The sequence below is a fragment of the Bombus huntii genome, chromosome 14, assembly GCF_024542735.1.
Source record: "Bombus huntii isolate Logan2020A chromosome 14, iyBomHunt1.1, whole genome shotgun sequence".
In the NCBI taxonomy this organism is placed as follows: domain Eukaryota; kingdom Metazoa; phylum Arthropoda; class Insecta; order Hymenoptera; family Apidae; genus Bombus; species Bombus huntii.
In genome coordinates this window covers 3,236,878-3,251,206 of record NC_066251.1, presented here as the reverse complement: position 1 = coordinate 3,251,206, position 14,329 = coordinate 3,236,878, and the positions used below count along the sequence as shown (strand labels likewise).

Here is a 14,329-nt window from a genome sequence, read left to right as displayed (position 1 = left end):
CAAAAATAATAGTTTGTAAGTACAAAAATCATTCAAACTGTTCGTAGCGCTTAGCTCGATATTGCTCCTCAAGGAATAATTTCTATATAACAATATCAATTACCCAAATCATTCCACAGGAAAGAGGTACGCATTGCGATTACGACTCGAGTTAAAACGTTCGTGAACTACAATCGTCACACTCGCGGAATGCGTGCACATTTTTTAATTTCGAATTCGAATAACATACAAATAGTTTTTAATGCCAGATCAGCGAAATATAACTATTTGGATATAAAACAAAGAAGAGAGAATGCCTGCAGGTGTAGTTTGCATAATAATCGGACATAGGTATGGAAGGAAGCACAGATATGTACATATGTAGGTACATGTCATTCCTCAGTCTACGCTGAATCGATAACATTGAAAATGACGTTAAAATGGTAAGAGGATTCTAGAGCCTTCAAGTTCGAAACACTACTAAACCTGCATTGTGTGATAGGTTTATTCGGTATTCTCTTCTTTTATTGCATATAAAATATAATTCCTATATTCATCGTTGCATCTTTTAATGTGTGCTCGTAAAATGTAAAAACAGCACAAAGTGTTTTAGGAAAAGATTCGATAAAGTAATCTAAAATTTTCTAGAAATTTTCAAACTATTCAAATTATCAAAGTATTATCTCACTATTATGTTTTATTAATATATTTCATAAACCCTTATTATAAGTATTCATCGTTTTATTATAATTAACAAATGTGAAATTTAATGCAATTTGAATTGAATTACAAGTTAAACATTTATTTCGAGTACCAAGATAAAAGAAAACGAATTAAAATCAATGATTGAAGTATACTTAATGATAATTCTTAGAATAATTAAAATATATTGCTATTTCTTCAGAAAGTTAACATGCATTTACATAAATTTGATTAGGATTCACAATTTTGTTTGAAGTATAGGACGCGCAGGAGCGATGTTACATGTAGTTTGAATGTAGAAAAGTTGCAAAATTCCTCTACACCCCTGAGAGAAGCAGTGGTACAGCATCTAACCCGGGCGATGATGTAAGCACAGTCTATCCTTCTCATCTCTACACGCTCGGACATTTTCTTTCTTTCATTTCAACTTCTTCTACCCCTACTTCGAAAGTACCTTATAGCCAGTTATAGTTGGCGAATATTCGTCACGATAAAAATATTCTGCTATATTTTCAAAGCTCAAAGAAACTTTTTAAAAATAAAGAAAAACGTCAAAGCCTGTTCCATTCAAATTTTCTACCTTATACACTTCCAGACTTGAAATCCTCAAGTTTGAATAAAAGAAAGAGATACTATAGAAGTAGCATGGAATATGTTTAAATCCTGGAAATAAAATTGTAAGCGAATAACGGATACGTAACGTCCAAAAATACCAAACTTTAATTCACAGAGCGATCCATCGTTCAGGGATCCAGAGACAAAGACAAACGCTTCGGTGTCGCGCCCTATCGGTCGATCGTTCAAATATTCCGTAGATCATTGCAAGTCCTTTTTCTTCGTCATGCCAACGTTCATTCCCTCGTATCTCTCTTCGATCCTTTCTTCCACACACACACACACACACACACACACACACGCAGGACAACATCGCGTCAGATATTCCTCTTCATTTTCATTATTTAATCGAATCGTGTTATTTCCTTCCTTTAAGACTCAAGAGTTCCTCCAAACTTATTTTCTTTATCGTTATTTTTTTCCCACCACGAATGAAACTTTCTGTCTCTGTTCGTTGTACTTTGAAGCGGTGTTCGTTGCTTCTCTTCGTGGCTCTCCCTCTCTCACCTCAGCACGGTTCCCTGTTCGAGCTGTGTGAGGGGAACACAGAGGTAACAGGGACCGTGAGGACGAAGAGCAGTGCAGTCTCGAGCCTCGCGTCGATCGCAGAGGATTTGTCTGTTGCTCGGCTCTCTTCATGCTCGACTGATTCTTTCCAGAGCAACGAACCGCCGGTAGGTGTGTGGTGCAGTGCCGATAATTTAAACACATGAAAAGAATTTCTGCCAGAGTATGGGAACATCCTCGGGGGAGGTCGATCTATCGCGGGGAACGACAACGTGGAATCGATGATAATAAAACGAGCAGAAACCCTAGAGAACTCGGTCAATTTGAAAATCCCATTCGACGAAGAATATTCGCGAGGGCATCTGACTCTCCTTTGGCATAAAAGTTACGCGAATCATAGTATCGTTCGCGAAGATAGGGTTGAAGTTGACGATACGGGAGCGCGATAACGATCGACTCTCCCCTGACTAGATAGAACGAATCGTCGAGACTCGGAGTCTCGTAAATGAGCGAGAAGAATCGTCATCGAGGGATCAGTCACGATTTGGGGATGTCGACGTGCGCGAGGTGGACTTTATGGCCGGCGAGAACGCGTTTTCGACGCTCTCCGACGAGTCTCGTGTGCTACCGGAAGTGTTGATGATGAACGAGCCGGATCCACGAGGCAGATCGAACTGGTGATTTCGACGAACTTCGGTGCTCCTTGAAAAGTGATTTCCGCCATCCTGCTCTTCATGACATTTCGTTTCTTTTATTCCGTTTTCGTTTGCGTTCGATTCGTTGTTTCGTAAGAACAGTGTAAAAGATTCGTCGTCGTTCCCTTGTTTTTCCCCAAGAAGACAGAAACGACTGGATATCGCGACATCGCTGATAATTGGATATTTTGGGAGACAGACCGGTGATCCGACAGGTGAGATATTTTAATAAATATCTACGTATTCGACGTTCCACGCCAGTTAATATTAATCTGTATGTTGCTGTATCGTAAGCTCGTCTTTTATTCCCTGTGCTATTCAATATCGACAGTTTTCTCGATATCCTGATAATTAATGCTTGCGGGATAGTTTCAAGCGTTGTAAAATAAAAATATCGATCCAAGTGATTAATGGAGTGGAAGCACAGGGAAACGTACATATATCGGACGATTAGCGAAAATAAATCTTTCATCGTTTACTCGATTCGTTAACTGGATTCGTTTAATGGATTTATTATGTCAGATGTATCTAACAACATGGAGATGCAAAGATAAAGTCCTGTTAAACGTCTCTTCGAGTTTTACGTTTTTAATCGTGGTGACACCAAGATGGCGCAATATCTCGCTGCGTGGAGAGACTCTACGAAGACCACGTTGGCGGATATTCAAGGGCGCAGAAGCCGTCTAGAACGAGTTCTCGTTGAAATTACCGTCAAGACGATAGAAAAATAACAACGAGACTAAAATTCGCTGGTTGCGTCATCAACAACGCGTTCTTTGTGGATTCGCGTTTTAAGTTGTTCTCCATTCTCAAGGTCGTCGAAAGCGAGCACGCACGTTTCACAATGATTTCGTCGAACGTTTATTTGTCATTTATCTCTTTCGTTCTATTTCCCTCGCGATAAATCAATTCCCGTAACTTTGATTTTTCCATATTAAAAAAAAAAGTTTAGCCACGTTTAACTGCTCGATACATATCGTATCAAAGTCTATTTCACCCTCCCCCCGCCCCCCGTGGAATTCACGAAAGGGTGAAAAATTCAGAATTTAAAAAATAAATACGCGTTTCTTTATCGGCAGGATTTCTTGGATTTCCGAGAACGTGTACGTTCAATTTTTCATAGCAATCTCAAAGGCCAATGACTACGCTGACCGTGCACGCTAACGCCGTGAAAGATATATTATTTAATTCGTGGAAAAAAGCGGACAATCCGAAGCTGGCCTGAAATTAGTTCGGTTCTCAAGCGTCTTAAATACCCTGATCGTCGCAGTTCGTTGCGTACGAGGCACAACGTTTCAAAAATCTACATCCGGCTGGTAGTCGGTGGTTCTGGTATTTCGTTGAAAACGCAGTCTCGTGTACAATCGCGATTTCGAGTTCGACGCCTAATATCGTTTCGGAATAACCGAGCGAGTGTGGGTACATTTGAAAAAAAATGGATGGCTAGAGGGGTGTAACGCGAGAGCGGCTGACAGCTGTGCGAACAGCGTGGAAGCAACCGTTTCCTTTCCCGAGCACGTTGCGGAGACACGCATGGAAAATGGAGGGGCACACAGCCAACGGCTGAATGGGTATAACGTGGACTTCATAGTCGGTTTAATGAAACGGCGTTATGCAACGCGACTACGCGAAAACGAGTACAAGGCTCGGGACGCTTGTTCATCCTCGTAGGTGGCACTGGTGACCAAATATGCAGGCGCCAAGGATCGTCTACGCTCACGCACTCAACGATTTTCATCCAGCATCTCGACAACCGACGCGTATTAATTATATCGATCGCGACCGATACGCAGAAAAAGGCCGATTGGCTTGAATTATCGATCTAAAAATATTTGTACAAGTTTGAGCAAAAGGTAGAAGTATTAAAAAGTTGTGGTATTAAAAAGGCTGAACTTTTTAAGAATAGGCTACGTAGGACTAGTTGTTTAATGTTAGCCTCGTTTGAATTGCTAATGATAGTGGATCTTAACCCGTTGATAGGAAAACACGAGTCATGTAGTCATTTGGATTCCTTCTTTACTTATTTTCAGTCTTTTATCGTGTCGTATCACTTCCGTTACAAATAGACTATGTTTGTATCGGCGAAGATTAAAATAGAATTAGTACGGCATTCGTTTGTCTTCGTCGACTTTTCATCTTACGATCGATAGGAGCTAACAAACGATACGGTTTTAAAGAGGTTTTAAAGAGAGGCTTGACAACGATTCGATCGTTTAATTACGTCGAAAATAAACTCGCTATCTGTTCATTTAACACCAAGTTATACGTCGTTTCTGCAGAAAGTTTTCCAATCTTACGTCATTCCTGCCAGCGGTTTTGAAGCTCGTCTCTTTTATGAAAAATCGTCTTCCGGATTATTGCATAGAGCGTTGTTCATATGACTATTGTTTTACTTGTAAATCTTGGGCTTTCGTAACAGCGCGAGCGCATACGTATTGTGACTATATCGGCCTTATGCGAGACAAGTCACCGGTGACTTCAACGCACGGTATGTCATGACGTGGGATCTGCTTCGACAGCCGTACACTCTTTTCGCTATGCTCGCAATAAAATTAAATGAAATTCTCTATCTTTTGTCTTATCTATTCCCATTATGTGTACTAGATGAAACACTTTAAAATTTCATTAGCGATATATCGCATCGATAAAATTTGAAAGCAATCAGAAAATGAAAATCCACGTATACAGAAATTGCAAGATACTTACTGCAGACATATACAGGGTGGTTGGTAACTGGCGGTACAAGCGGAAAGGGGGTGATTCTACGCGAAAAAAGAAGTCGAAAGTATAGAATACAAAAATTTAAAAATTTAAAAAAATAACGTCAATCGAGACAACGATCTACAGTGAGATCCGTTATAACGAGACGCGATAAAGTGCACGCGTACCGACCGAAAATTCAAAGTCGATTTTCTCGAAAACAAAGCCTCGAACGAGAAATTTTTATTCTACATTTTCGACTTCCTTTTTCGCGTAGAATCACCCCCTTTCCGCTTGTACCGCCAGTTACCACCTACCCTGTATATAGCAATAAATATTACAATTACAAGTACGTGTCGATATACAACGGATTGTTTAATTATCTTTGTGATCTCTGGGAGGTACAATCCCCCGTAATTTCTGTATAAATATTCACATCTGTTTGAAACTTGACCGATATGATTGCGATAGTCAGTTCTCGTTACGCTGCTAATGAAATTTCATAGAAAAGCGTGTACAAGTGGTCGATTACTTTCGCGAGTTCCTCGCGATTCTGTTTGTCGGTAACGGATTTTTCAAACGCGTCCAACGAAAAGGTTGGAAGAAACGAATTTCCACGTGACGAAGAGAAAGTGAAAGGTAGAGTATGTTACGGCCCTGGGTTCCCAAGTGCATCAAATCGCGAGGCACGAGCCTGACTTTCCTGGCCGCGACGAGAAAAGGTGGAAAGAAGGTGGCAGAACCTCGCGGGATGTCGATCGACCAGCCTCGTAAAATCGCGCGGTTCGTGTCGTCGCGACGTCGCGTCATGTTCGATCGAAAAACATAAAGGGGTCGTGGTGCGGTGAAAATGGCGTCCGCGTGGAAGGGCTACGGTCAAGCACGGTGGTCCAGTGTGTTCGAGGTCGTTCCTGTTCCGTGCACCGGCCTCTCTTGTTGCTCGAAAAAGTGAACGTTGCGTTATGTTCGGCCACCTCCGCGAAACACCGCGTCGCTTTCTCGACACAGCTCTACTAACCAGCTCGAAAACGTTTTCCCTACATCAAAATCAAACCCTTCGACCCTTCCAATTTTTCTCCCATTTTCCCTCCCTTTTCTCTCTCTCTCTCTCTCTCTCTCTATGTTCTCCATGTCAGCACGCGGCAAGATGGAGACGAGTTTCTTGTGTCTGCGAATCTTACAAACCTTGAGGCGTGTCGCGTTGCTTGATTTATGATTCCGTGGAACATCGACGAGAAGGTCTCGACGATATCTCATGGATCTTTGGAATGTGCGAATGGAGGAGGATTTTTTTTGGCATCGAGAACCTCGTTACGTAGCCTGTTTAGTGTACAGTTAGCGAATCGAAGTTTGTTAGGTCGCGAGCAGAGACGTTTAACTGGATAGATGTACAAAGAACATCGAGTGGATGTATTAAGTAAGAAGATAGACCGGTCGTCGTGTGATTTTTCGTGTTTTGTTGCAAGTGTTCTCGCGCGAGAGACGTTTGCACGGTCGATCGTACTCATGGGAGTTCGACCCAGTTATTAATAAGACTTTCTCTTTTATTTTAGCCATGGACTGGCGGGGGATCGCACTGGCATTTTTATTGGTAAGTAAATGAAAAAGTCTTCTGACAATCTCAAGATACCCTAACACGTATTTCGTATCAATTGCACAACCTTGATTCTTTAGATTCCTAAACATACCCACGATGTTTATGCATTTATATCCAGCGCAGATGTATACAGATGGACAAGGATAAACATAGATACAAAAATTTGCAAAATATCAAAAGTAAAGTGTAATGAAACTTACTTTTCAGCTTTAGTTTGTTTATCAGTGTTAATTATCATTAAGGATTGATTCAAATGATGAAAGATACTCTTTGAACTACACGAAACGTATACACAAGCGTAACCAATGATGCAATACGAAAATATTACAAACTTCGATACGTTTCTTCAGCGTGTGAAACAGCTGGACCGCCCAATTCGAAATTTTCGCCTCTCGATTTTCGCTGAATTTCGATTTCAATTTCGATGGTAAATAACAAGTACGTGTATGATACTTTCTCTAGTATCACGTCGTACGAAAAACGAGCATGACTGGAGAGCGTAGTATGTTGGCCAGGAATGTGGGGAATTATGTAATCCTTTGTTGGTACAACGTGCCGCTAAACCGACTGTCAGGAAAACTGTGTCGAGACGGCTGCAATATTTTTTATGCCCCGCAATTTTTCACCTCCAAGTTAATTTAAAGTGCAGCAATCCAGCGAAACGACGCTATCATGTACCAGCTCTTCGAGTCTCTTTAAATAATTTTACCTCGTTCACAGCTTTACATTCGATGAAGATTGGGATACAATTTGAAAAGATCGGATGTGAGATTCGCAAATTTATCCTTGGGACCTTAATTGAACTGATATCATTCGCAGAACTTGTAGATTTGATGCGTCAATGGGAAATTGAAAGGTGTAAAAGTAAACTAAAAGATATGGAATACACGTAACGTATAAAAAAAAGATTTCTACTCGGATCCCATTTTTTTCAGTTCTGTTTGTAAAAATCTGAACTTGGAAGAATATCCCCGCTCTGATCATTAGTGAGATTTCAGTGATTAGTCAATGCAAGAATAATCTTTTCTATTGGTTGTGAAAGCTGTGTTGCATTAGTCCAATGATACAATAAATTTTCCTCTTTTTATGCAGCACGAATTTACTCAAACGAATCACTAGTATATCGTATTGATTGCAATGATACAGTTTTTGTTTGAAACGTGTTTAACAAGCGTTACAAACTTTCCTGTTGCACGAGCTATTCAGCGAAATGAAGGCTGCACAAGATAATTTGAGTAGATACTTGCTCTTTTTATGATAATCATAGTAAACATCCTCGCAAAATGAAGCGACGTTCTCTCGACAAAGAACTGTGGAATTGATGTCGTTAACTCATTCAAAGGTTGCAATTATGGGCCTGTGCAACGTTTAATAATCGACAAATAGCCTGGAATCTAGGAATTACACTGATTAGAACCTCAGGATTCTCGGAAGTGGACGTATAAAACTTACTAAACTTGCTAAAAAAAAGGAATCATATACCTATGCTGTAATGTTCCTTTATACGTTTCAAGAAATCGTATACACCGTTTGATCCTTACAGATATGAATTTTTTAATTGCGTATTAACTTTCCAGAATAAATTCTATCGTGTCATAATATTTCATAATATTCTACTCTAACGAATGGCAAAGCCATTGCAATTGTCTGGACTTGTAATTTTGTGAACCACAAATTTCGCAAATGTTCGTGGTTTTATAAATTTTTGTGATCTTGTGAATTGCATTCGACCAAGGACAAGCGTCCGTATACTTTTGATCGATAGTGTACGACCAAATGAAATAACGTCGACGCGCAAGTATAGTTTTATTTTTCCACTTTGAAATGGTCACCGATTTGAAAAGTGAACGTGCAAACGTTCGCGTAAAGAAAAACCTCGATCTTAGTAGAAATTGCAAGTTTGTGAGAAGAAAGCGTGTAGGTGATCGCGAAGAAATCATCGTCACACAGGAAATGCGAATTTCCAAGTGGATGCGTAAACTCGCACCATGTTCAACTGCTTGCGAGATCTCGATAAACATTTGCATGCGTAGAGAAGAAGAACTTTGGATCGGGTTCGCACGAAAAAGTAGCAAAACTCTCGAGCAGATGCAAACGTTTACGGAACACCGAGCACACTCCAGAAGAATACACTGAAATTTCTAACTGGCTGATCAGCGCTAGTGCAAACAAGCCGCCAAATATGTGTACAACACGAAGAGCACAGATCTTAAAATATCCGAAAGGACAGTCCGAAGGAAAAAAGCCAAGAAAGTTTCACGTTTAGCAGGAAGCAATAAAATGGAGGGAAAAGGAAGAAGAGAAAACCTATGGAGCGCGTTGCTGCATAAAAATCGCGTCATGCGGAGACTGAATTTTCAAAGTTATTCGAACAGCGCTATGCAAATATTTGCACGAATGTTCTGTATGCGAGAGAAAGAGGTACGATCGCTGGAGAAACAGCCACACCCACTTTTACTTGCTGTTCTTTTAAATATCGGCGCATGATCTCGCAGAGGTCCGTGCAGCTCGTTTTCACAGACGTTTCACTGTGAAGTCGATAGGAGAATCGATACCGGAAGTGAGCCTCTAAACGCTCCCTTGCCGGCAGTTCACACGTACCAAGAAAGAGGAAGACGGAATGTGAACTTTCGGCACTGTTTAGAAAATAATTTATGTTCGTGTACTACTCGAAGCAGTTAGGACGAGACCCTGTTTATTTTATAATTCCATTTTACCGCGAACGCAAAGAATAATAAATTTTGCACCGCGTTATAAAGCTGACTGATTGAAAAAAGTGGATTTAATTAAATTTAATATCCGCATAAAATTTGTCTGTAATAAAATAGACATATAGATGGATGATAGATAATAAAATTTATATAGATTCTATAAAATTTGATACCGTAAGTATTATTCTGTTGCACATCGAAATTCATCGAAATAATTCCTTTACCATAGGAAATCCAAGTATCGTAGGTTTCTAATTTAACGAACGTTGAATGTATAACGAATAAACATACGTATTTTGTACTGAAGTAAGACGCATGGAAAACTCGTGTCGACGTTATTCGTAATAGAATTATTTTTACCATTCCTATTACTAAAAACGGAATTTATTTTTATGTTTGCTTATAATATTTTTTATAATAGTGCACGTGATTTCACGTAATGCAAAAACTAAAGATGCTAGTGGACAATGAACCAGGCTAATCGGCAGGATAAAGCAATTGGATTTCTCTGTTTATGGACACACGCTAGAGGGAACGTTATCGCACGAACGGTCAATAGAAAATCACGTTTGTTTTAGACCGAGAGAAAGTCGTCAGTGACGCGACCAAGTTTAGAACGAGGATTGCGTAAATGATTTTTCACTGATTTGTCGAATACTATCGTTCTGCGTAACGTTCGTCGGACAAGGGCGTTCAGTTGGAAGCGAAACAAATTTCTAAATGAATCTAATCAGGAAATTTGAATATCCAAATTCGGAATGATTATCTCGATGAGCGATGGACGTGTCAAAGAAGAGAGCGTGGGTGTTCCTTTTGAAATACGAAATTTCACGGAGAGCCTGCAATCTCTGGCTACACCCACGCAACATCGGCCACTTTCAAGCTTTTTTTTCTGCCACTCGCACGTCACCTTCAACAATGCTCATTTAGTATCTTAAATCTGATTTCGTTGGTCGTGTTTCGTAGCTTCCCGATTGTTTCGAAAATACTTGGTGCAATTGTACCGACAGAATTGACGCAATTAAGGAGAATTTACCTTTCGGCCGATGTACGCGTATACCAGATAATTTCGCTTTGTCAACTTTATATAATTCGACGCGAATCTTTCAAACAAGCAAAGAATCTATATAATTCTACGTTTCTTATTATCAATTTATTTTGAGGAATTTATTAACATAGACTGACTCTCCCTTTCATTCTTTCATTTGTATTTCCAAAGCAGAATTGGCATTTTCTTCTGAAAGATCTTTCACAAACATTGAAATTGTTTAAGGTAGCAGAGACGCTTCGATAAATGTTGACAAATTTTCTCAGATTTGTCGAGAACCTACCACAGTGACGGTAGTAGCTATTCATTGTTTTCTCAATGGATTACAAATTGCATGAAATTTTTAAATATTTTATATAACACGCTTGATATGTCCGCGACAAAGTTCCTATAAGTGTTGCGATACTTTCGTGAACGAATGTACGAACGAAAAATTACAGTACATTATACTCTTATATGAATCGTTTGTCCCCTGATGAGTTCAAATAAATATCCTGCCTTATCTCGAAATAAAGGAGTCTGCGGGAAAACCAGTCCTGTCGATAAAGATCGCAACGTATTTCAGCGAAAAGCGTGCAACGATGACGTCATTTAGATACTTATAGAGATACAACGATCGAGTAGAAGCGAATGAGTAATGTAACTTGCGTTATGCCAGCAGGATCGTACGCTGGGAGGCGTTTTCAAGGAGATCTCGACCTACGCTACATCTGCGACTACGTCGATCCGATTATCCATTGATTCGCTTGATAACTTGCTTGCTTAGGGTCGATTGGAGTGTACGATAATATTTTGTTGTCCCTTGATACGCGTTTCTTACAGGATCGAACGTTCCCGTTAAATCAGCGTTGAAAATGTTAGTTACAAGATCTCGCGGTTAACGGCCACATCTGAGAACGATTATTTACCATTATTTAACCATAAGAGCGAAGAGAAAGATTTCACGTCGTGTGACGAGAGCAATTGTGTTCAATTATGCTGTAAAATTGTTTCCGACGCTCACGTGATATAGAATATTTGCTTGCTATTCAAAGGACAGGAGAAATCCTCCTTTTACCGCGAAACCAACATCCCAGGACTTTGAGTCCAAGAATAAACAGAAAATAAGACTCTGTTCTCTGGGTTCTCAATCCGGATTCCTCAGGAGTCGTAAAACAGCTTGCAAACAGCTAGTACTGGCTCGAGGTACGTCGAGGTATAACAACGGTGGCTCAGGAATTTGAATAATTAAAATAATTGGGAGTTTCGTACCGATGAACTTTAAATATACGTAGGAAATGATCGCAAGAATAATTGAAGAGTGCTTGTAGCGTGAAGACACCGCAAGGGTCAAGAAATAAGTTCGTCAGGAAGAAAATAAAACTTGCACGTTGATGCGGTGGAAATTCGCAAGAAAGAAAACTGTACTCGTGGAGAATCAAATTCTACAAGAACATACAATTCCGTTCTTCAAACCATTGAGCTACTAAATTGGATCATCGATCGCTGTAATTATTCTTAGACTAAGATTTTTGCAACTGATTAGATATTAAGTTAGAATTATTTCTAATGAGTTTACCATGGCTTGTTAAACACGTAATGGTCGTAAAGGTAAAAAGGCGATGATCTCTATGTACAGACAAGTTGAGATAAGGCTTGAGAGACACTGCTTTATGCAAATAATGCCAGAACGACCTTGAAATAACTTGCGCATTTCCATCATTTTTCTACCAAAGTCGTACGTGTACTTTGGAAGATGTTCATGCCGGTAAACTATAGTTACAATTATTATACTTTGTATTACTGCGAGGTTACACGGATCGTATTTCAAAGTCTCATCCTTGGGAGATAAACGTTCGCGTGGATATAGATCTGAGCTTTGTACGCCCATCGATCGACATCAGCCTCGAGGCGGATTTTTTTACGAAACTGCATTTCGCGCTGCATCCTTGCGATTATGTGTAATTGGATCAAACACGAACGCGAGTGTTTAACTGACGGCGTTGTATGAACGAGGCGTCTGCATGCGACTCCGCGTATCCGTATATGGCACTTGCAGTTTTACTATCCGATAGAAACCATAGCAGAGTAACCTTCTCCACCATAACACGAGTTCCCTTCTCTGACACACCCTATCGTGAGACGAGTTGACACGAACATAATTGCGGGGTGTAAAAGATCGTGTTCGAAGATTAAGTACCTTACCTGTCAATTACATATTCATATTAGATTGACACGTATGAAACGTCGCTTCATTAAAGTTTAAATTTGGCGGGGTAATACTACTCGTTAAATTTTGTTCAATGGATAATTATCAACAAATTAAGGAAGAAGAAATTTTCTGTAAATCGCGTTCTAAAGCACATTGACAGTCTTTCAAATAAATCTGCGTCTTTCATTCTCTGATTGAATTTGTGAAATTTACAAAATTTTACCCGCTTCGAAGTTCTTCAGATCAGGGAGCAAATGCTCCTAATATCGTCTGGTCTATAGTAAGCGTCCAGCGGTAATATTTCGAAAGAAGAAGCATTGGCAGAAATCGGCAAAGAATCGAAGATGTGATCAAACGTGTATGAAAGAAACGCGTTTCATTTTGCATGTACGTTGGTATCTTTCCTAGAATTTACGACGCATGTTTAAACACATGCGAAATGACCGCTGACTCGCTGAACCACTTTCATCGGCGCACACCGATAAGTGCATTTAACAACGCCGATGTCGGTGTTTATTAGACAATTTCTCTAATGTCGTTTTCGTGTGGTATAACTTTCGATGTGAGAAACGTATCGCAAACTCTCACTTTCCATCCAAAGAACCAATTTGTATTTTATTTACTTCGTCTCTATATCCTAATATGGAATTCTAATGTAGATATATAATAGTACTATCGGTGGATCAACTGCTCGAATAAAACCAGTTCAGGGTTACGTGGATCTGCCACGAAGACATCGGACCATCGTCGGGTATACAAGAAGAAAAAGAGCTGGACGTAACGCTTACATCGACACGGTGCAACTTGGATCAACTCCGACAATTACACGCTCACCTAATCCATAGAGCAGTAGTTGTCCGAGTCTACTACGTAATGTCGATACCTAAATCGGCATGGATTGGAAAATAAAAGTGTGTCGAGGGAGTAAGAGGTGTCTCGAGTGCCCTTGCTACGTTCACCGTCATCGCATCACGTCGGAGAACGTTTATTGCACTGTGGACAAGTTTTTGCACTTCTCCTTCTTCCCTCTCTTTATTCTTTTTTTTTTTTATTATTATTATTATTGCAACCTTCAAATCTCGGAAGAATAAGAAAACTCAGTTGGAGAAATTGGGTTTAAGAAGCCATCGAATATACTTGAATCTGTCCAGTCGCAACTAAAGAGAAGTCAATCGAAAGGAGATTACGGCAAAGAAGCAGAATGTAGAATAGATAAATTTGTTTCTTCGTGTTGTAAAAAGAGAGCATTGCTAAACAAGATGATCAATGTCTTGATCACCGTTATTGCATAAACATCTTGGGTCATCGGTTATACCAACTCTGCTGTAATGATCAGCTCTGCGAGCAATTTATCGTAACGATCAATTCTCTCGAAAGGCTTTTATTAAGGAATCAAGGTTCTAAATTATCGTTGCAACAATTTTCAACAAACGCTCCCCTCTCTTTAGTCGTCGATTATTAAAATTCATACATCGTTCGATATTAAACATCTATTACGTGTCCCTCTCCTCTTCCTTTAAAGTTTCCCTTAAACTGTACATTTTTCTAAGCTATTATTCCTCATAAAGCATTCGTCAAATTCAA

The 14,329-nt window shown here is 39.8% G+C and overlaps 1 protein-coding gene across 1 annotated transcript in view; it reads left to right on the top strand.

Moving 5' to 3' along the window:
* Positions 1-1,852: 1,852 nt before the first annotated feature.
* Positions 1,853-14,329, top strand: part of LOC126873097 (cuticlin-3) — a 72,634-nt gene continuing 60,157 nt past the window's right edge. The window contains exons 1-2 of the mRNA XM_050633623.1: positions 1,853-2,713; positions 6,752-6,789. Of these exons, the coding sequence (XP_050489580.1) occupies positions 6,754-6,789 (36 nt within the window). The 5' untranslated portion in view covers positions 1,853-2,713; positions 6,752-6,753. The remainder of the gene's footprint in view (positions 2,714-6,751; positions 6,790-14,329) is intronic.